General features: G+C 37.3%; 1 protein-coding gene across 1 annotated transcript; it reads right to left on the reverse strand.

The window, feature by feature from the left end:
- Positions 1 to 13385: 13385 nt before the first annotated feature.
- Positions 13386 to 14937, reverse strand: FSHB (follicle stimulating hormone subunit beta). Its single transcript, XM_049820417.1, has 3 exons — positions 14856 to 14937; positions 14240 to 14399; positions 13386 to 13622 (listed from the first exon to the last, which is right to left on the reverse strand). The coding sequence occupies exons 2-3, from the start codon at positions 14396 to 14398 to the stop codon at positions 13386 to 13388; spliced, it is 396 nt and encodes a 131-aa protein (XP_049676374.1). The 5' UTR covers position 14399; positions 14856 to 14937.
- Positions 14938 to 22951: the final 8014 nt, after the last annotated feature.

Below are 22951 nucleotides of genomic sequence, written 5' to 3' on the forward strand. Positions count from 1 at the left end.
ATTCCCTGGAAAGTGAAGGGTAGTTTGCTTAAAGGCAGGATTTGTTTATTTAATTTTTTTTTAAAATCAGAATATCTGGTACTACAGCTGTTTCAGAATGTTATAGTTATTGAAGCTTTTTTTTTTTCTGTGGGAGTAAAAAAGGGATTATGGCCAAATTTTTAAAAACAACTTTAGGCTTTGCTCCAATCTTTGTTTTACTAACATATTATTCAGGAAAATAGACTGCTTCTGCTTCAGTACTGCTTCTGCTTTCAAAAAGTGTTATAGATATTATATTTCACTTTAAAATAATTACTAATAAATTATCAAGCTATGAAAACTTTAGAATTAGTTCAAAATGTAGATTTCAGCACCACTAAAATGTGATGAGATTGCTATCTGATGGTTCAGGTTAGGCCTGCGCCTGGACCTATGTTTCCATTTTTGAAGTTTGAGATACACTTGATTAAAAAAATAAATAAATAAAATTCACACTTATGAGGAAAGCAGAGATAGTCCTCAAGACATAATTGGGGTTTAATCCAATATAAGAACTATGTAGAAAAGCACTGTTTAAAAGGTTTTTCTTCTACATTCTTTCTCTACCCCTACTTTTTTGATTATGCCCTTTCTTGATTTTAAATAAGTGACTAGTACGCAGTGGATTGTCAGAATTGGTGTACATGCATTGTGTTTAGGCATTTGCTGCTGAATATATGCTTTACTTTGCTCTGCTGAATGAAAAGTCGGTCTTTGTTACTTTTTTAATTATGTAGCTTTAGTTTCTGAGAAGCCTCACAATCAAAGTGTGAAACCCTCAGACTGGGCATGTTATTTAAACTGAAACCTTATGAGTGTTGATGGAATGAGAAAAAAACTCTTCTAGTTTTTTATAGCTTGTTTTAGCCCCCTGTTAATAGATCTTAGGATGAAATTTTACATGTCTGAAACAATATATGGTTGAGTCATAATTTCTTTGTTAATCACTTGAACTCAGAGATTCCCTTTCTGCTGTACTGCTGCTTGGTGAGTTTTTCTTCTTTTTAAATTTATCTGCTGTATCTTTCATAAGGGTTACACTTAACAGTTGTATGTTTTGTGTATCTATGTTTTGTGTTTTCCAGAAAGGACGTACAATATTGCTTATGTGGAAAGCTACATACCTTTTTCAGGTCCCAGGGCAACTAAAACATCTAAATTGATGCCTGTCATAGAAATTTGACAGCACCTATATGACCTGGAAAAACATATACAGTCCTGGAGATGATGCTTCAGGGATAAATCCTCACTTAGTTGCTCCTAAGTCTTGTGCTTTGTTTTCAAACATCTGAAGGTATTTGGTATGAAGGCATTCCTACATGATAAGTAGCTGGCTCCATTTCATCTCTTCTCAGCTTCCTGGATGGGACGTAGCCCAAAGATGTTCTTAAATTACACTGGAGCTGGATAGACTTCAGGATACTTATAAAGATAATGGGAAGCTACCCATAAGTGAGTTTCAAACCTAAGCACAAGACCTTTGAATTGCATGAATTCATTGCTGCTGTTAATGCTGTATAGGCAAATGAGAAGGGTTCTTATGTTGAAAAGCCTGTTTGTGATTTAGAGTTTGTCTCATTCAAAAAAGAATTATGCATTTAGGAGAGACTGTTCAAACATGGGAAGTTTTACAAGTTAGGTGGAATTTCAGAGCCTAACTTCAGGCAACTGTTACACAGACTCATAGCTTATTCTGGTGAGCTACCTGAGGACACATTAGTGTACTAAAGAGTAAATTAGATTTAGGAAACCTGACTTGTGGAGATTTTAATTTAGATAACTAATGCTGGGTTCCTGAAAGTATTGCTTACAATGAATTACAACATGATTTGTTTTGGAAACTCAAGTGTTCACCAGGAAAATCTGTCTGGCCTTGGTTTCCCAATGAATTTTACTTCGGTGCAGGTGCCACATAAAGGTCATTCTCATCCAAGCAAAGAAGAACATTACTTGAAATCAAAACATTGAGCTCAATAAATGCCAAAGGCTGTCTGAGCTGAAGAGGTGAAAGGGGAAATTATCTTTTGTTCTACATTGAAAGCAGACTTTGTGAGTTTCATTACTCATATGTGTGTTTCTTTTTGTCACAATATCAATTTCATTCTCTTGTTTTTTGTGATTCTTGCTCAAACAGCATTACAGTAGACTCTATGTTGTGCTCAGCAGAGGTGGAAAGCCAACTAAAGAAACATTTAAAAATACCAGTGACAGGTTATTTATAGACTTTATTGTACCTTTTTCTGATCTGGAGGGACTTATATAAGATAGTTTTTTCCAAAGAGAACCAGAGTTGTAAGTCCTTCAGAGGATTTTTATGCTATCTTCTTCACTGCAGAATATGAGCATTTCATAGTTATGCCACGCGCTAATTAGCTTTTGCCATATGTCCTTCATCTGAGGACTTCTTAAAAAGACATACGCTGTTGTGCATTTAAGTCAAAGGCTGTATTGAAAACATCCACTTAGTGTCTTAAGCAGAGGATGACTGATGATGGTTCTTGGTACCTAAGATCCCTGCCATTTATCAATTATTGAAAATTTGATTTTCAAACTTGTGTGTGGCGTTATGTGTGCCCAAAAGTGAGAGTGTATCCGGTTAGTATTAGAGTAAAACTACTGAGTAACTGGATATATGCGTACTGAAACTTTTAAACTGCAAACTTTAATAAGGTGGGCATAACACTATGCACACCATTTGCAAAAGTAGACATGATTTCAGGTGCTTATCATGTGAAAAGAATGGAAACAGAGTTACTGACATGAAAAAGTGACTAGAATTGCTCTTCAAAAGACTTTCTGTGGAGTAGATATGAATTGTTAGCAATGGTGTGATCGAAAATGTGCCTGTCTCTGCTACTGTCAGTAGCCAGAAAATGTAGTAATGAAAGAGGAAAGCAGGCGTTTTATTAAAACTTATGAATACAAATGTAAAATACCCAAATAAGTAGTTTTTTTTCTTTTTACCTATGTCATGGTTTAACCCCAGCCAGCAACTAAGCACCATGCAGCCACTCACTCATTCCCCCCCCCCATCCAGTGGGATGGGGGAGAAAATCGGGAGAAAGAAGTAAAACTCGTGGGTTGAGATAAGAACAGTTTAATAGAACAGAAAAGAAGAAACTAATAATGATAATGATAACACTAATAAAATGACAACAGTAGTAATAAAAGTATTGGAATGTACAAATGATGTGCAGTGCAATTGCTCACCACCCACCGACGGACACCCAGCTAGCCCAAGCAGCGATTCCCTGCCCCCACTTCCCCGTTCCTGTACTAGATGGGACGTCCCATGGTATGGAATACACCGTTGGCCAGTTTGGGTCAGCTGCCCTGGCTGTGTCCTGTGCCAACTTCTTGTGCCCCTCCAGCTTTCTCGCCGGCTGGGCATGAGAAGCTGAAAAATCCTTGACTATAGTCTAAACACTACTGAGCAACAACTGAAAACATCAGTGTTATCAACATTCTTCGCATGCTGAACTCAAAACAGCACCGTACCAGCTACTAGGAAGACAGTTAACTCTATCCCAGCTGAAACCAGGACAAGCTAAAAGCCTTAAAAAGAGTTACACAACCTGAAATCCTGAGCACCAACTAAGAGAAAGGGCAGTAAGGTTTGTCTGGCCGGCAATCCTTGATGCATTAAATGCATGCCAAAGAAAGACTATTCTTCTCTTGGAGTTTTCCTAAACAATAGAGAAAATTTATAAAGCATTGTGGGGTTCAAGCCTAGTGAGACCTAGATGGCATTAACTGTTGTCTTCATGAGATAGACTGTACACATCCCTGTGTTTAACAAACAGATGAGGTCTAGGATTTTTAATTTGACTTCTGAGTAAGTGTGAACTGCAGAAACTGATGCTTCATGAATATTCAGCTGTATTATTGGCTCATGTCTGTTAGGTTGCATGATAAAGGCCTGTCTGCACACCCAGAAAGGAGCACAGAGAGACAGTGGCAGGTGGGCATCCCAAAGGAATGCTCTGCTCAGCTACTGCCAGGCTCATTGCAGGAGAGCTGTCAGCCCATCAAAGGCTCATGTCTGTAAGCCCAGAGGAGCACAGAGGCACAAAGGCATGGCGGGAACCCAAATTAAGGACTTGGAGGAAGGAACCCCCCTGTCTGGGCCCTTCCCAAGACTGCCTCCCTTAGCCCCAGTTTCCAGGTGTGAAACCCAATCAAGATGAGTTAACACTGGAGCACCTTTTGGACTGGGAGAGGTCACTGCCTAGGGATATGCGATGCATTATGGGGTGCAGGGGAAGAGTATTTTGGGTTTGCACAGGACTTATTGTAGGATGTTTAGGGGAGGCATCAAAGGTGGGGAAAGGGATAGATTGAGGTGATTTGGGGAGCAGCAAGTGTGGGAAAAGGTAAGGGGATAAAAAGGGCTGGTCTGACATAAATAGCTTGCTGGTTGGCATGCTTGCCTGGCCATGCCTTGCACCTGATCGGCGCAGTCTGTCCTATCTTCCAGAGGGCCCATGTGCCTGGGTGCCAGCAACTGGAGAGTCTGGAGTGAATGAAATCAAGTGGCAGCCACTGGGGTAGCTGATCTGTGTGGCTAGCTGTGTATGTATGTAGTGTATGTATGTGCTCCGTGTGCATATGCCTATTGGGCATGTGTCTTCAGCCTTGCTGCTGGTTGGACCTGGGGGTACGGAGCTGCAGAAGCCTTGTCTCTTTTGGGCTGTTGGATCCAGCATGATATATTTTTCCCTTAACAATGTCCATACCTGTTGAGTCAGAGATGCAGTAATTGTCACCAGAACCAGTCATTAAACTGCGTAACAGTTGACAAATAATGAGAAGTCTCTTTGTGAGGACATGGTCCATTTCTGTTTAATTCAGTAAGTTTATAGTTTCCTTTATCTCTTGTTTTCTTTTGGGAAGAAGCTTGTGCTGTACAGTACTTTCCATCTGTATAACTCTACTGATGTCAAATTTAAGATGAGTTTGAAATATCTGTTCCTTGAACACCCCTCTTTCAGACTTATTTGGCTTTCCCTGTAGAAGGAAACATAGCAAACCAGGCTGCAAGGGAGGGAACACTTGACTAGAGAGTATTATGCAGTTAATTCCTGCTAGTAACATTCTGTGATTGATTTCTTGCTATATTGTTTCACAATGGTTGAGGGTCTTTTATTTTGTGCCACAGTGATACTACTTGATTTGTTTTAACTGTGAGATCTCCAGTGCTTTCAGTTTCTTTGTTTTCACTGACATAAATTTAGATTGTCAAATATTCAGTAGCATGTCCAGGTTCACAGCGATAAGTTCTAGTCACAAACAGACTAGCAATATTTATTGCCATGTCATTACTCACACAATAGTTGGAATGTATTGGGAAAATAGGTCCATTACTGTGTGCCCTCATTGATATGAGGAAGAAATGTGACTAAGGCATCTTGCTTGGTAGTGTTGTTGGGTTGCATTATCCATTGCAAACAAAACAGTTACCAACATCTACTTGGAAATATTTCACAAATTGAAAGAAGAACTAAATTGCATGAATTTCTCATTAGGAATCAGCTGAGGTAAGCAGGAGGTCCTTTGTCTAGCACAGACATGTTCACTGGGAGAATGTGACACATTTCAAGCAGGAGAATCCAATTATGACATAGAGTTCCTGATGTGTGAAAGATCTTGTTTCAGTGCTTTTTGAACAGCTGTTTGCATAAAGTTTTTGGAGCCGTATAACATAATAAGGATTTATGTAGTGATGTCATACCAAGACAAGGGATTTCCCAGTTCAGTTGTCTGTTTTCAAAACCTGGCAGGTCTACATTAGGCTCTTTTCATCTAGTAGTAGAGTTACAATTTGACACTTATCCCTTGTTCTTCCTTTTGCAATAAGCTTTTATTTTATTTTCAGATCAAGTACGAGGATACATTTTTAATAAACTGGTGTAGAATAGTAATATTACCCATTGTATAATGCTTCAAAAAGTGTTTTTATGTAGCTTTGCTAGAGTGAGAAGTTGGGAGGTCCTGAAGTTTCCCTTATCGATTGCCATATCCTTGGGCATGTCACTTTTCCCATTTTGAAGTCAATGGGGCTGTGTATGTCAAAAGCAGAATTGCTTGTTTCTTTCATGTGGCATACTGAGTTATCAAGAAAGAGAAGATCCTTTTTTGTGCTATTAATATTACCTAGTTTGAGATGTGGCAAATAACCTGAAGTAATATGACAGAAATTAACGCAAGAGTGACATTGAAAGGAAATTTTCTAATTTGAGATCTGACACAATTCCAGTCTTAAAAGTGTGAGTGAGTATTTGATGGATCAGACATCTACTGAAAGGATGTAGACTGAATTATTTAAGGGCATCACAAACCCTTGAGTATTTAACCCCTGAAGCATTGAAATTTATAACCGAGGCTTAGTTATTCTCGTGTAATGTTCTTCTTTCCCAGGCTTGCTGCCATGCTATTTTTTTTTTTTTTTTGATTATTAAAGCAAGATCATTGGTCTACACAGTACAAGCAAAACTAAAGGGATATTCTTCAGATGCTATATCAGAATACTCTGTAATCCCACTAGCTATCCTAGTATTTTTAAAATAAGTATTCTAAAATACTATAGTGTTAAATAGATGAAAATAAATATTCTTAGAGTGGTTCTCATGAGTCTGTAAGAGCATTCCAGACAGCACCCTTTCCATTAACTACAGTGCTTATTCTTACAGGTGATGTTTGGAGCTTGTGTTGGGGTGAACTGAATCTTTGTCAAAAACTGCTGCACCTTCATTATCTCTAATGAATTTATTAGCTGGAATTTGACAAGGTAGTTCCTACATTCTGCTTAGAGATATGCTTAATAAAAAGGCAGTCCTCCATGTCTTGTACATGCAGAATAACAAATACTGAGTAACTAGGTTGTGCATAGATGGAATTGATTTGGTTGTGCTTTTACATTGTCCCTGAACTAAGCATCACAGTGTCAAGTTCCAGACATAATAATCCAAGTATATGAACACATGCAGATACTTGCAGATCAGGATCTACTTGTCTTAAGGCTAGATTGCATAAACAAAGCCAGCGTGGTAAAGTTTGTATCCATTCACACTGATGGTGTAAATTAGTCTCACATCTAAAGCATTAGCTCACATGTGATTTACAATTCTCATGAAGATTCAGATATTTATTCTAAAAGGAGAGATCATATAGGAAAGAATTTTAACTGATTGGGCAAGATCCATTGCTTGGAAGAGCTGCCTTTGGTACTATTTGGAGGTGGGAGCAGAATTAATTTTAAGCTGTCTTTATTATTTCTCGATCATTGGGCTAGCTGAAGTGTGTACCCTACTTTTGTGTTACACAGCTGTTGATGATTCTAAACGCCTGTTTGAAAAGGCAAGTATTACCAAGGCATAGACCTGATCCATAACCCTTTGCCTCAGTGTGACATAAATTTTGACAGTGTCTGAACTGAAAGTTTTCTTTCTAACTTCTTAAGATATTTCTTCATTATATTATTTTAACTGGGAATTCCCACAGCCTTCATGAAAGCATCAAGACTTGCCAATACTGTATAATGAGAGAAGGAGGTAAGATAATTTTTGAATGAAACTTTAAATGTAACCACATGAAGCAAGAGGAAAATTGGATTCCTGAAGTTGTTCAAAGGTTTGTCTACAAGCCATTGGATAATGCTAGTTTACCTTATATGTCTTGAATGTTGGTATCTTAAGAAGATGTATTTTAGGGGTTAGACTCATATTCTGGCTGAATAATATCTCTGTCTGTAGCATTATTCAATGTGTATAACTATAGCCGAATGTAATCCAAAGATATTAGATCCAGATTTATCCAGAATTTACCTTCCTTTCTCATACGGAATAACTTCATGCTATACAAGTATTACATCTGACCCTGCCCCCTGCCCCTCTCCCCACCCCCCCAGTATTTTTACAGTGAATTAAGAGGTCATCAGTGTGAAGTAAGACTTTACCTCTTGCCTTTTAGAGTCGCTGCATGGAAGAAAACTAATGGTTAATGACTGTGAAGCACAGCTAGTTAATGTTTTCTCTTCCCCACCTACACATAATGAAACACTGACATTTTATTTCTTGAAAGTATGTCCTTTCTTTAACCCTGCTCCTGTCTCGTTTTCTATATTTCCCAGGGACTGCAGCCTTGTGAGCTGCTGTAATGTCTATGAGTGAAAGTCACATTGAAAGACCAAGGCTTTGATAGATAATGTTAATAATGTAAATTGAAGAGAAATATGAGATACACAGAACAATTTTATAGATCCCATTGCCCGAATGGAGGGGAGCCACTAATCTCAAGGCTGCCATCTTCAAATGAAGTTTTCAGATTCGCTGCTTAGCTCTTTTTTGTAGGTTTTTTTAGTTTCAAGTAAGATGCTAGATGTATTATTTTTTTTTTATGAAAATGAAGTGTGTAGCTAAATATTGCATACTGACAAAGCAAAATGCACTTGCTGAGGGTGGAGGATGAAGGAGGAATATAGCATATTAACACCACGCTCAACTGTTTTTCCCCTTCCCATTCAAATAGCCCAAGTTAAGTGTAGCCTCAATTTGCCATGAGTCAAGAGCCAGAGTCCTGACATTCCTGTTTTCCATCTATTATTTGTAATTACCTCTGTCTCAGGCTAGATTTGTCTGAGGATTTGTGGATGACTAATAAATTCTTATTCATCAGTTGGGTTAATACAAGGAGAGGACATTTATATTTCTTGCTTATGGTAAAAAATATTGTGAGCCCAGTTATATGCCAAAATTAAAGGCAAATGTAAACTTGTTTTAAGCTAGGAGGAATGATTTACAAAACTTAAGTAGGGAATAATAGCTGAGCATTGACAACAGTGGGGTGATTAATATGTTGATGCTTTATTAATGGCTTCAAGGTGAGGAACATGTATTTCTTTGCCTGTCTGTAAAATCAGCATGTGCTTTCTTCTTAAAAAGGCAGTTGGGATTAAACGGTCATTTCAATTAGTAGGATCATGAATACTGCTGCTGCACTCCATGTTCCCGTCTTGATGTCTGGAGAGCTTCAAGTACAACTGGCACAGACACTCCTAAGATCAAGGTCAAACTGTCTGCATAATAAATGATAGAAAGTATTAATTCACCCACAGATGTGGCAGCAGAGATGAATAATCTTCACGCAGTTTATCTATACATCTGGGTATTTGAAAGACTTAATTAATTACAATACAGTGAATCCTGCATTAAGTGTCCCTCTCAAAGGTCTTTAAGGGACAGTTCAACACTATGTATTGGCTCTGTGGTGTATGTGTTCACCAGGGGGTTATAAATTGTAGTTTTCCAGTTTTGCTTCTTTCAAGGTGATGCAAGAAGAGATAATTTTACTTAACTGGGAGTAAATAATAGATAGTTCAGTCCATTTTAGTTTTTTACTACCTCTAAAGTTAGTTTCTGTAGGCTGGTGGCTAAAGTCTGACATGTTGTAAGGTCTTTTTGCAGAGCCTGCCTCTAAAAATAGAATTAATATGCAGTTTTTGAAAAGTTCACTGTTGGCAGAACAGCTGCATTGAAGTTGAAAAGCATTTTACCTATTGATTTCAATGGAATGGGCCCATGGTAGGAATTTTTGAAAATTTACTTCTGACTCTATTAGGAATGTTTCTAAAAGCATACCCACCAATTTTGTATTTAGAGTAGCATGTCATACTGAGACTTTCACCTTTTGACAGAGTTCCCATTTATTCATCATGACAGAGCTAGGCAAAAAGCATACAGATTACTTCTTAAAATTTTTTCTTAATTCAAAGCAGATTTAGACCTCACACTACACTGATATTAATGGCTTGCTTGTACCTTCACAAAAATTTTGAAAAAACGTTGATGTAAAAGTGAGTTTAATGAAATTATTATTGGGCATTGACTGGAAAGGGAACTTTGAGAAGATAAAGTCAAAGTCTGTCTTAGAAATTATCAAAGGTAGTCCAAGATATCTTCAAGTCAGGCCAACCTTTTGTAATTTTGCTGTCAGTGAAACTACTGACAGTGAAATACTTGCTATCAGTCCATAGAACAACAAATAATTGTTGACACAATTTGGAATAGATTTTAGTTCAGAGTAGAATACCAATGGTACTTTCATTTAAATGGAGGCATGCATTCAAAGCTCACTGAGGTTAACAGCAAGACTTCATGTGGGACTTTTATGTTTCTGAGCCTTTTGTGTGATCACTTATGATTAGAAAAAGAAGACAAATTCAATAAATTATTTGTTTGGTGTTCCCCATTGATCTTTGAAAAACTAAAAGCTTTTGATGCACAATATACCCATTTTTCAAAAAGCTAGTTTTATGGAAGAGATTCGGTTAGAACTCATATCTAGGTACTGGAGAGGGGTTGAGAAAGTGTTTGGAAGAGGTATTCCCAAAGGCTATAACTTGCTTGGCAGGGGTTTGTGCTTATATGGAGGGTACCTTTTTCTTTGCATCTTTGAGTCTCTAGAATTTGGTATTTATCTCAGCATTGGTACCTAAGGTGCATGAGAGAGATGAAGTGAGAGTCTGGAAGCTTGCAGAGATGCATGATGAGGATTTTTTTTGCTAGCATTCTGATATTAACCTCAATACTCTTTTGACTGTGTTAGTTACAGTTTTAGATTCGAGGTTCTGAATAGATTCATTTGCAAAATGAAAATGAGTGGTGCATTTGTCTGATGGATGAAGTAAGAGCTATATGGTTTTTGCTAATTTGTGACAGAAGTGTGGACACAGCTTTGGAGAGGTTCTAATCCTTATAGTTTAAATAAATTATTAATAATAATCTTTATTCTCATCCGTAGTTCTGTTGTGTTACAACTGTGTAATATTTCATAATCACATTACTGGATCAGGCTAAAATATACCAGTCTTTTATTTGCTGTGATTTGGCCATATAATGCTGTATGGCTCAGGTGGGCATGTTAGTTACTTGAAAAAAATGATGAGGGGGGAAGAAAACGTGTGATTTAAAGGATAGTAAAGTGGGCAGGTGGACTTTTAAGTTTTTTAATTGGCTTATTAAGACATAGAGAACAAGTGCAACAAAATTAGTTTTATTATTCCAAAATGCACAACAGAAATACAGGTGTTTACAGATCTATTTTGAAAATGTATCTTTTCCCATACTTTTTTACTACAACCTACTGTGTTTTGCAATTGCAATTCAAAATTCTCTCATCCAGAATGGAATAATTTCTGATATGAATAATATGCTTAGTTTTAACTGAAGTCAACTAATGTTTAAAACTGAAATGAGTGAGAGGCAATTTGATTTACCTATTACTTTACCACTTTTAAAACTTCACTAGACCAAAGAAAATGTCCATGCAGATTAATTGTATAAATAAAATTAAGAGAACTAATATCTTTCAGTAAAAAAGCTAAAAATGAAATAAGTTAAAATATCTATTATCTATTATAAGAGAGATTCAGAGTAACAGACAAATTCCTTTTAAATAAACATGTCTGTAACGGTCTGAAAAGCAGACATGCCAGGCGACCTCAAGAGGTCATCTACTTTATTCCCTTGCCTCATGGCAAATTAACTTTATCTCTGTCATTCCTAACAGGTTCAGTGTGTTCTTGAAGACCTGTAGTGGTCACTGCTCCACAGACCCCACTGTCTTCCTTCCTTCCTTCCTTCCTTCCTTCCTTCCTTCCTTCCTTCCTTCCTTCCTTCCTTCCTTCCCCAGCCCCTGACAATTTATTTCAGTGTCTAGCTGTCTGTACCTTTCAGAAGATTTCCTGGTTACTACTCTGAATCTTTCATTAGTTGTTCTGTTCACTATGAACATGGAGAACTGACTGTTCATTTTCTCTTTGTAACAGTCTTCAAGCATGTAAAATGTTCCACTAATTCCCCCTGTAAGTGTTACATCCCATAAGCAAAACAACCACATTTATTTAAATCTTTTTCTACTAAGATGTTTGTTAGGCCTCTCTCCACATTTCTTACTCTTCTGTGGATTTTCTCTGTTTTTTCAATGCCTTGAAGTTCTGTGTCCAAAGATGGAAATAACTCAGTTGAGGCCCTTATCTTTTGAGCTGAGTGGTGGAAGTAGATTGTGTCTTGTAGATTCTATTCCTTACATTCCCACTTTTCTGCATTGGTGGGATACTGTTGACTCATACTTTGTATAACCTCCAAGTCTTTGGTGCCGAACTGCTGCTGAACCAGTTGCTCTCCTTTCTGTGTTTGTGTAGGTGATTGTTTCTGATGAAGGGCAGTATCTTTTCATTTTCCTGATAGGATTTCATTTTGTAGGTTTCAGATCATTTTCACAATAATATGAGGTAATTTTCCATTCTGATTCAGTCAGTCCTCCAGCTTGCTTCCAGACCATCCCAACTTCATATTGGCCACTGCAGAATTAGGTTACTGCAGAACTCTCTGAACTTCCATTCTCAAAAGGGACTCCTGTGAACTACTTTCAAGGTATGTTATTACACCATGTTTGCACTAATGGGATCAGGTGCATCTAGATTCATCCCTAAATAGTTTGTGAGACTCCTATATGAAACAGTGTTAAAATTCTCATTATTACGTTCTGTTGTATAACGAGAGGAAATCTGGTGTTTCTGATATGTGGCAAAATTCTCAGAATTGTTTAACTGACTTAGGATGTGTTTACTCAGGTGAAAGTAGACAGCTGATTATTCTTTTTTCAAGTTAGCCAGCTATGAACTAGAGTTCATGTTATTTGTGTTACTGAGGCACTGGGCCTGAGCTAACAAGCCTTACTGAGAAAGTACAAGAGTTCAGGTGACTTTCAACATTTGAACATAAATTTTGGCTCTTAAATAAACATGCTGTTATTATTTACAGAGCATAATGACTATATGAAATATTTTGTCAAAAAAAAAATTCAGGATCTCAGCTGAGAGAGATTTATAGTCCAACTAATAGAAAGTGAGGACACAGATGTTGGCTATAAGAAAACCAGTGAAGCAAGGCTTTTTAAAATAAGCGCTTTCTGAGGAGAGAGGGAAAGCAGGGGGTAGTAAAGACTTGGAACTTGGGAACTTTTTGAAAGTATAGGATAGCATAGAATAAGCTAAGTGAACTAGACAGTGGAAATACAGGAATATAAAGAATGAAGGTGTGATAGAGAAGAAGGGGAGGCAAGGGCAGAAGGAATCGGAAGCAGTGTTCTATAGACGTATGAAAATGATTTTAAGGAAACTGATGGGATAAGTAGGGAAGGCCTGGAGAGAAGTTTAGGCAGTAGCTGTCAATTTGGCCTTAAAAATCTTTGTTTGAGTCTTGGCAGTTTCTAAATAGCCTTACCTATTATCTTCCACTTATGCCCGATCAGTACCTTTATTTAGAAGTGAACATTTAAAGCCAAACTGCCATCTCAAGTACCCTTCATTGGTTACTTCCATTCTGACTGAAGGAACAGTAAGATGGCCCGAGTCCCCTCACAGTGCAGTCCGTGCTGTCAGTGTCACAGGTCTCACAGTGGCACTCTGTAGCTACCGGGTACGAATAAAAAGATTCGGGATGATCACCACAGCCAGGGATCTTCACTGTTTCATACACAACCTCCTTGAAGGTACATGTTTGCTGAACAGATGATACTGGTGGATATTTATATACTGGATCCTGAAAATTACAAGAAGGAAATACCTATTTTGAAATTTGTTACGGGCTAGAATTCCAGATTTTTATAAAATAAAGGACCTGATGTGAAAATGAATTAAACTGGTGGGAAAATCCCACTGAGATCAAAAGGATTTGGATCAGACTCTTCTAATTTCACATAGATCCTTAGATTTCTTATTTCAGGAGGACCGATATGGCAAATTTGTGTCACACCATCACCAAACAGTCTTGCAGGTTAATTACTTGATTCTTCAAATTTGGAAAAGTAGAGGAGTCTACATAGTAATGGCTGCTTTATTGTATCGATTTGCAACTGCAAATTAAACACAAGGCAGAGATCCAGACTGTAATACTTTTAAGTCTAGTTATACAATATAAACATAATGTGTGCAGCCAGTTAAAGATCTGAATTTTACTAGCATCTTTTCACCCTTACCTTTGTGGCTCAGGTTCACTGTGTATCTACTTTCCTGTCAAATAGCACAGCAGTTACTCAACCTGTTCTTTCACAAGGCTCATCCTGCCTATATGTTCATTATGAACTGGAGAAATGGGTTATTCATACATCACTTGGAATATTTAATTCTTGTGCCTGAAATTAAACTTAAGATTCTCACCCTTGTGAAGCAGTATCCTGAGCACCACGTGGCATTCACTGTAATACAGAATTCACATTCTTCTCTTTCTACTGCTATAGTAATATTGGTGAGCTGACAGCTATTGCAACAAATTGCTTTCCAGCAAAATAACAGCATGTAAAAATTAACTGTCTTCATCCTGTTTATAAAACAAAAAAATATATCTGAACTGGAGAAACATGTATAGGTATTTTCAACAGAAAATACTTATAGAAACAGGGAGAAATTGAGTCTTCACATTATCCTCAAGTGGTTCTATAATAGCAAGCTTTTAGAAACATCAGTGAGAACACAGGATAAAGCCATTAAATAGATCTATCCTTATGTTTATTGTTAGAGGAGTTTGATTTTCCTAAGCGACTGAAATGGCATGTTGGCAATCTGTAGAATACTTAATAGCAGAGTACCATACCACTTCCAATGAAATATTTTTATCTAAGTTTCTGTACAGAGAATGTGTCTTTAAGGAGAAAGAAAAAGAAGCAAGGGAGAGAAAGAGCAAAGGATAATCTTATTTTTTCAGAAGTAATTAATTACATACAGTGTTTGCAATTTGAAAAAAAGATTTCTAGATCAGGATCTGATAAAAACTTACCTGTATTCTACTTGCCTTCCTGATAATAGCTGTAGTGAAAAGAAAGCCCTATGCTTACCTTTTATACTAAATTGTGTGTAACTTATACCTTGAGGATTTGCAGTGTATTAATTCAGCAAGCATTAGTTTGGTACTTGATGAAAGCGGATTAATGTTCAGCCAGACAGTGAGATCAAGCCTTCTTAAGAGGAAAAAGAAAAGCAAAACACACTCAGGAAGTGATGGTGAAGGTTACTGTCACAATGTCTTTTTAGAAGTTTCACTGAATTTGATTCAGTGGCATTTAGAAATAGCTGAGCCATTCCACAATTTGAAAGAAGGTTGAGAAGCCTATTTTTGGAAAAGAAATGTTCAGGTGTTTTAACTGTGTTTTATGTCAGCCCTCAAACTAATAGACTTGGGGTGCAAGCTGGTCCTCTGGTAATTCATAGCAGAGACGTTGCTAGAGTATTTCTTGGCTAGTGAATATGTTCCTGAGTTTTTCATGGTATCAATCTTAATTGCTTTTCTCTGAATTAGGTCTTACCCAGTGAGCTGCATATGTACTTGTTTATCGATCTGTGGTCCAAGAAAGCTAGTAGTGTGAGTTTTGTTAAACCATGAGTAACTCCACTTTTCTTTACCATTTAAAATACCACTGGGGTTTTTCAAATTCCTATCCCAGTATATGCAGTCCTGGTTCCTGTCTGTCGCATGGTCACATTTTTTTAAACTTATGTAATGAATGTCTGTATTGTGGAAAGGGACTATAAAGATGTCATAATGAGGCTCCAGATCTGTGTTTTCTTGTCAGGGATCTCAGATATTTTTAGCAGGCAACCATGCAAACTCAACTTGAATGCCTAGTTTGTTATGATAATAAAAGTTTCTATGAATAGTGTTCCCCTGCTTACTGCCCTTTTCCTGCATTCACAAGTTACTGATGTGTGCCTCTTCAACAGAATAAAGACAGACAAATAACTTTGTTGAGCTTCATATATCATTTCTGGGGAAAATGACTCACAGTAGCACTGTATTTACTATGATCTGCCCAGAACAGCCAGTCTTGCTTTGTTATGACTGATCTATTATGGTCAGTCTGACTTTTACAGAAATCCATCCACAAAAGAAAACTGGTCAAGGACATACAGTTAAAAGCATTTTATCATGAAAAGAAATTCTCACTGGCTTATTAGTTGTCCTGCAAATGGGATACTTTTCAAAATGGCTTTTACAAATGAGCCCTTCAAGTGTCTCATACCTTCCTGTCGTCCTGCAGACTGGCCATCTGTTCATTTCCATCCAGTCTGCAATACCTTAATTTGTTAATGAATTTCCTATCACACCAAAGTTAGAAAGTGATCTGCAAATTTTCCCTGGACATATCCTGTAATAATTACTTTGAGAGAGAACACAGCTCAAGTAAATGTATAAAGAAGTCAAGAAAGCAGGCATCTTCCTCTTTACTAATATAAACTCTGTGATCGTTTAATAATGTTCTTTTGTGTCATTTAGTGTCAACACAGTCTGTTTGCTCAGAGAAGATTCTCATTTTCTGTAAATCACCAATTCCGGAGATGCCAGACAAAACCTGATTACAATTTGTTATATCCTGCTGAGGATCTGGCCTTTTCTAGGTACTAATTTATGCAAATTAAATAAAACTAAATAAACTTCATTTGCGAAGGACAATACAGAAAATATCTAATCTCTCAGTTGCAAAGATCTGTTTATGGTTTGAGGAAGTCATACACATTCACTAAAACCATAGTTTCACAAGCAGAGAAGGCAAGTTTAGTCCCTGCCATGCTTTTTCTTCCCTCCCCTAGTTCCTTCATCTGGGCCTCTCAGCCTCCTTGTGGCAATGCAAATAAGGGAAATCATTCTGATTAAAAGGAAAAAAACCAACCCAGCCATCTTTTACAGCATTGTTGTTAATCCTTATCAATTTGTTCCACAATGAAATGAACAGCTGTAGCAGTGTAAGTGATGGGATTGATTGGGAAGCGGGAATGAGGGGGAAGCTTAACAGGAAATGCTTTACGTAGGGTCCATGAAGGCACACTGTAAACACAACACAAACTTTGTAACAGGAAGATTTTGTCCTGCACTGACTTTGAGGGCATTTGTTTTGGTAATCATCATTTCTAGGTTGGTTCTCCAGCTATCAGTTCTGCTAATTTCATTGTGTGAATATATGAATATACATTTTTAGTGTAATAGGAAATTACAAATTGAAATCGACTAACCACCAGTCTATCGTCTGAGGAGTGGTAATTTGGTGAGTTGTTAACTTGGTTGACTTTGATTTTGTTCCCACACCTTTTGTTAGAAAGATCCACAAAACTAATTACTTCTCATGATGGGCAAGATGCTGTTTAAGTACATGTTTTTCTAAGATTATTAGTTCATATATCTGGGAAATGTTTATATTCTAACTATATCATATTCCTTCAAGTTTATATTCCCATTAGATTAGAAGGTTATGGTAGTTGTGAAGGGAATAACAAATGTTATTTATTCAGGAAGCTGTAATTTTCACATATATGTGAACATTATACATAGATTCTGTGTTACTGAATTTTGTCTTTATTTGAGAAATAGAAATGCTTTCCAGTTTAAGTGGTTTATATTTCAATTTAGGGAATAATACCAGAGGGAAGAACACTTCCTTTTCACATGCTACAGCAACTTTTAACTAGTGGTTTTATCTATCTAGTTCTTAAGCAGTATTGTCCATCTTAGATTTAGCAGTTGTCATTATGCTTTTGGACTGAATGCTAGGTGTTGCCTGTGTTGTCAAAGAGGAATTATTGAAGCCATACTCCTGGAATTCTGTGGTGGTTTGTGTATAGAGGCTAGAAAATTAAAAGATGTTGTGGCATATATGTACAGAAAGATTCACAGACCTGCATGTGCTCTGCTCACACTTGGAGCTAGCTAAGCCATTCACAAATCTGCAGTGTCTTTGGAAATGGCCTGTTTGGATTGGAGCAAAGCAATCTCATGGGCTTTCTCCACCTTTCTAGGGTTAGCTTACTAGTGGGTCCATTGTGCAGAATCCAAGCTCTCCAAGCTCTGTGAGAGAGCTCAAGTTGCTGCAGAATGTTGTAATTGCATTATGATTGGGAATCAAAGAGTTGGGTTGGAACAGCTAGTGCTTTTCAATTTAGTCTTAATCAAGTTCAAGGAGAACATTTCTACTTGGCCCCACTGGTACTGTGAAGGCAGAGTTTATCTTCTTATTCTCAGCCTTGATATTCTGAGTTCAAGATCTGAGCCATTCGAAACCACACCGAGCTGAAATTAGTCTAAAACTTGTCAGCCCTGGTACATAAAGATCTTGATCACAACATGATTTGGGTCATATTTATCTAATACTTATTGATGAGAATGCTAACTTTACCCTGATGTGTTCAATGGAGATTGCTGTATTCCTATTGAAGTGAGTGCGGAAATATGGCAAATGCTGTAATGGAAGATCTTGTCTTCAACATGGGCAGGGAGTTGGTTCATCGGAGTAGAGGTAGTCCTGTAGATGAAGACTCTCCAACTTCTGTGCAAGTCATAGTGGGCATCAGATTCACATGGCTGTGTTAATGCCTTAGGGGCATCTCAGGGAAATAAAAAGCTTTTCTGTATGTCTATTTTTTGTATTCTATGGCTATTTCTCTTGGACTGTTTACTGTTGTAACCCAGCAAACCATTGCTACCACTGGTGCAACAAGAGAGCACTTGCTTCGCTATTACTAATCACTTCAACTAGAAATGCTGTGAGACATTCTGCTGCTGTTTCCCTTCTAAGCAGTAAATGCTCTTTTTCTTCTGTTTGTGTTTTGGGTGTTTGTTTTTTTTTGTGGTTGTGGGGTTTTTTGTTTGTTGGGTTTTTTTTGTTGTTTGTTTGTTTGTTTTTTTGCAAAAGCATCTAATACAGAACTGAAAGCTTTATGTTTCTTCTATGTCCTAAATGAATGAATTTTCTTTCTTCAAGAGGCATAGTGGTAAGACTAGCAATTCTGTTACTGCAAGTTGTAAATCTGCCTTGCTTAAAAGAAGGTAGATCAGATCTTTCAGAGAACTTCAGCATCTATCAAAGTGCTATTGGAAAACTTTGTTATATGTGTGCAACTTGTCCACCATGAGTCATAAATCTAACTCTGTCCTGATAGAAGTTGTATTGAACCTTCTAGTGGAAAAAATACAATGTCTGATATAAAAGACAGGTCTTACCTGTAAATTTTCCAGCTGCAGACTAGCTTTAGCTTCTAATATATTCTTTTAAAAGTGTCAAGGGATGGGATTTTAGGTTTGTTAGAATCATGGTTGTGGTTACATGTTTTAGATCCTGTTAAATAGATATGTTACTGGGGATAATAGTTTCTGCATCTGAAAGCTGTTTTTCATTGAAAATATGTCTCAAGGCATGTTTAAGGTGCTTCAATCTATGGCTTGATTAAATTCCTATGAGTTAGAACAGGATGAAGAGTTGGTTCTTTTAAGTTTGGAGTTGTGCACTTCAATGCCGTCACACTGACTATAGTATGTGCTTGTGTCAAGTTTCTTCTGCACACAGCCTGTCTTGACTGAGTACCCTTCCTCTCCCCTTTTTTGTTTGTCCAAATGTTTTTCTGCACAGGTCCAAATTTAACCTGAGGTATTTAACGCCAAAGACCTTATTGCTGCTACCCAGTGATTGACTAAAGGATAAAGGATACCCTTGAAGTACACAGATTGCAAATTGTTTCTGAATCTGTGCTTCAGGACTCCCTGTGTGGGTGTTGTGGTTTAACCCCAGCCAGCAACTAAGCACCACGCAGCCGCTCACTCACTCCCACCCATCCAGTGGGATGGGGGAGGAAATTGGGAAAAAAGTAAAACTCCTGGGTTGAGATAAGAACGGTTTAATAGAACAGAAAAGAAGAAACTAATAATGATAATGATAACACTAATAAAATGACAACAGTAGTAATAAAAGGATTGGAATGTACAAATGATGCGCAGGGCAATAGCTCACCACCCACCGACCGACACCCCACCAGTCCCCGAGCAGCGATTCACTGCCCCCCCACCTCCCAGTTCCTAAACTAGATGGGACATCCCATGGTATGGAATACACCGTTGGCCAGTTTGGATCAGGTGCCTTGGTTGTGTCCTGTGCCAACTTCTTGTGCCCTGGCTGGCCATGAGAAGCTGAAAAATCCTTGACTTTAGTCTAAACAATACTGAGCAACAACTGAAAACATCAGTGTTATCAACATTCTTCGCATGCTGAACTCAAAACATAGCACTGTACCAGCTACTAGGAAGACAGTTAACTCTATCCCAGCTGAAACCAGGACAGTGGGGTTGGCATTTCACAGCACAGCAGCACAGGCCTATGTTAAGTAAATTGACTGGAGTGTTGTTTTTCCCTTTTGTTGTTTTTATTGCTTACTACTGGTGGGAGATGACTTTTGTCATTGCATTACCTCTCTATATGCCTTTGGAGTTTACTGTGATTCTTATTACAGTAGTTGGAGAGATACTCATTGACTTTGGTGGTAATTGCATTGGGTAGTTGGTCGCTATGGTTCAATACAATTTTTACTGATACTGTTTTAGTTACCCGGCACTGATGATGCAGAATTGTGAAGTAGCTTAGGCCTGCCGAGCACATAGCTGGGTAGTTGAAACTAATTAGTGTCAGCTAAAGAGTTAATCATTAATGAAGAATTCACATATTCACTTGTATGCAAGCAGAATACTTTACCCTCAGGAGAATAAAGAAAACACTAGAATGCATTGACTATGCATTTATTAGCATAAAATTCTAGAAAGCTTTTGAGATACTAGTTTCCATTAGTTGGAGTAAAGATTATACAACCCGTATTTCCAAATACCTACACAAGCTGTTTGTCTTTCTAAGTCTTCTCAGAATCCTGCTTGCAGGCAACAGCAGGAGAAACTAATCTTTCTGAAAAGAGTTTAATAAACAGAGAAGAGTTCAAGGAACAATACAGATGTTATTCAGGTTTTTTTCCTGTAGTTTTTGTCTTGCATGATATAAATTCATTCATGGCTGATTTTTATACCACATTTCTGAATATATGAACCAGCTGCATTTTCTTACCCTTTTTAGTGATGGCATTCTTACAGCCTTCAGCTGTTCCTGCAAACCCACAGTGTGATCATGGCTTCTTATATAACATCATTTGATAACTCCAGTGGTATCTGTTAGTTGTAAGTAAGTTAAGATTCTGCTCAGGACTAAATGAAGTTTAAAAATTCTGTCTTTGTTAGGAATATTTTTTCTTTTTCATTCTTTCATTTTACCATCTCACTTTGTTTCCGAGTGTTTTATTTTTCTAATGAAAAGTAAATCTTTTTTTTTTTTCTAGGAATAGCTTCTCTGTGTGTGAATAAGTAGCAGTTTTGATCCTGTGACTGTCCTGGAGCACTACTGTTTTATTTTAAGCTTTCTGGGTACAACTAGTGTTTTTTCAACAAGAACAAGAAAGCATCTTAATGGACTTAACAAAATAGATTAGTCATTTTAGAAAAGAGTTGACAAAGCAAGGGAGAGACCTGATGGACAATATATGTAAAGTCATATATTCCATTAATACATAACCAGCTAGGGTTTACTTTTTGTTATGTGAGTAGGTTTTGGGTCTGTTTTTTAAATTTTCATTTCACTCTCAAAAAAGAAAACCCCAAATTTTGAAATCCTCCATATAAGGAAAGCCTTTTCATTGTTGACTTGATTCAGGTTACTGTCTTTCTGTCTCAAGTCTGTCTGTTGAAGCCAGAGCATACATGTGGACTGCCTAGGCAGCTGCAAATACTGGAAGCACTGGGTTCCCCACCCTTGGAAATGTAGTATCTTCAGCAACCCAGCTTCATAGGCTTCTGAGCAGTCAAGTGAGAAAGTTGGCAGGAAACCTAGGTTTCAATGAACTTCATTGAAATAATCTTTGTAGAGCAAGTTTTCAACAAATTTGAAATTCGTCATTTGCTATTTACCTATAGAAATGGTGAATTTTTGGAAAAAATGTTTCAGATATTTTTGGACTTCTGTTTTGAAGAACAGTGATCTTGGGTTGCTGAAGAGACACTTATCTGCACATTACTCTCTGGAACCACACTAATCAGGAGCTGACTGAATTCTGAAATCCAAAACAAAATGAAAACCCAAATAAATGTATCTGAGTATTCATTTGAAAAGCCAAATCCAATTTGACTGCATTTGAGTGCTTTGGTACTGCATATGCTTCCTAAAAGTAAGCGCTTGAGAGAAAGCTAAGATATTCCGTTTCATTGACACAACTTGCTGAGTGGCAAACCTGGCAATTTCTGAGCTAGGAGGCCTTCTGGTTTTCTTTCTTGTCAGTGCTTAAAACAAATGTACACAGATTCTATCAATAACAACATTTAATTTTTTTAAACTTTTATGTACGTAATACTTCAAGACCCAAATATTAAAGAAGGACTTGAGGCCAAAGGACAAAGGCTGTCATTAGTAGTTTGTGTAAGGAATGATTGCATTTTTTTTCTAGGTAGATTGTTTCACTTATCTGTGATGTTCATATTTTTTTAAACCTAGAAATAAAAAAGGCAATGTTTCAGACACTTTAAAAATTCATCAGTATTTCTATTATGTTCTGTAACCATGCTAAGAAGCTTGGCACGCATTTGTGTATGATGGATTTTAGGAAGGACTTCTGAAAAAATGTGCATTTCTTCTAAAACAGTAAGTTGGGCAGGACTGTCCCTTATGCTTACATAGACAACAGCACCTGCTATTTGTTTTCAAACTACAGCTATGATATGCAACATAAGGCTTATTTGAATCTTACTGACAGTGTGCATTGATAACACAATAAAGTTGATGCAGAACAATTCAGCACACTTGGATAATGGATGAAAAGCCCATCTTATTTGGGTTGCTAAATAAAGTCATAGGCTAAGATGCCTGACCCATATTCTTTTTGCAAATGCAGTAATTTTTAGGTCAAATTGCTTAAGACAGATGGGTTGAAAAGGATGCATACAGCCATAGCCACCTTCAGCTGTGGTTTTAACATTTTATCTGACCAGCTTTGTCTACAATATTCACTGCTTTTAGGGATTCTAAACAT

Source organism: Accipiter gentilis, chromosome 17 (assembly GCF_929443795.1).
Source record: "Accipiter gentilis chromosome 17, bAccGen1.1, whole genome shotgun sequence".
Lineage (NCBI taxonomy): Eukaryota > Metazoa > Chordata > Aves > Accipitriformes > Accipitridae > Astur > Astur gentilis.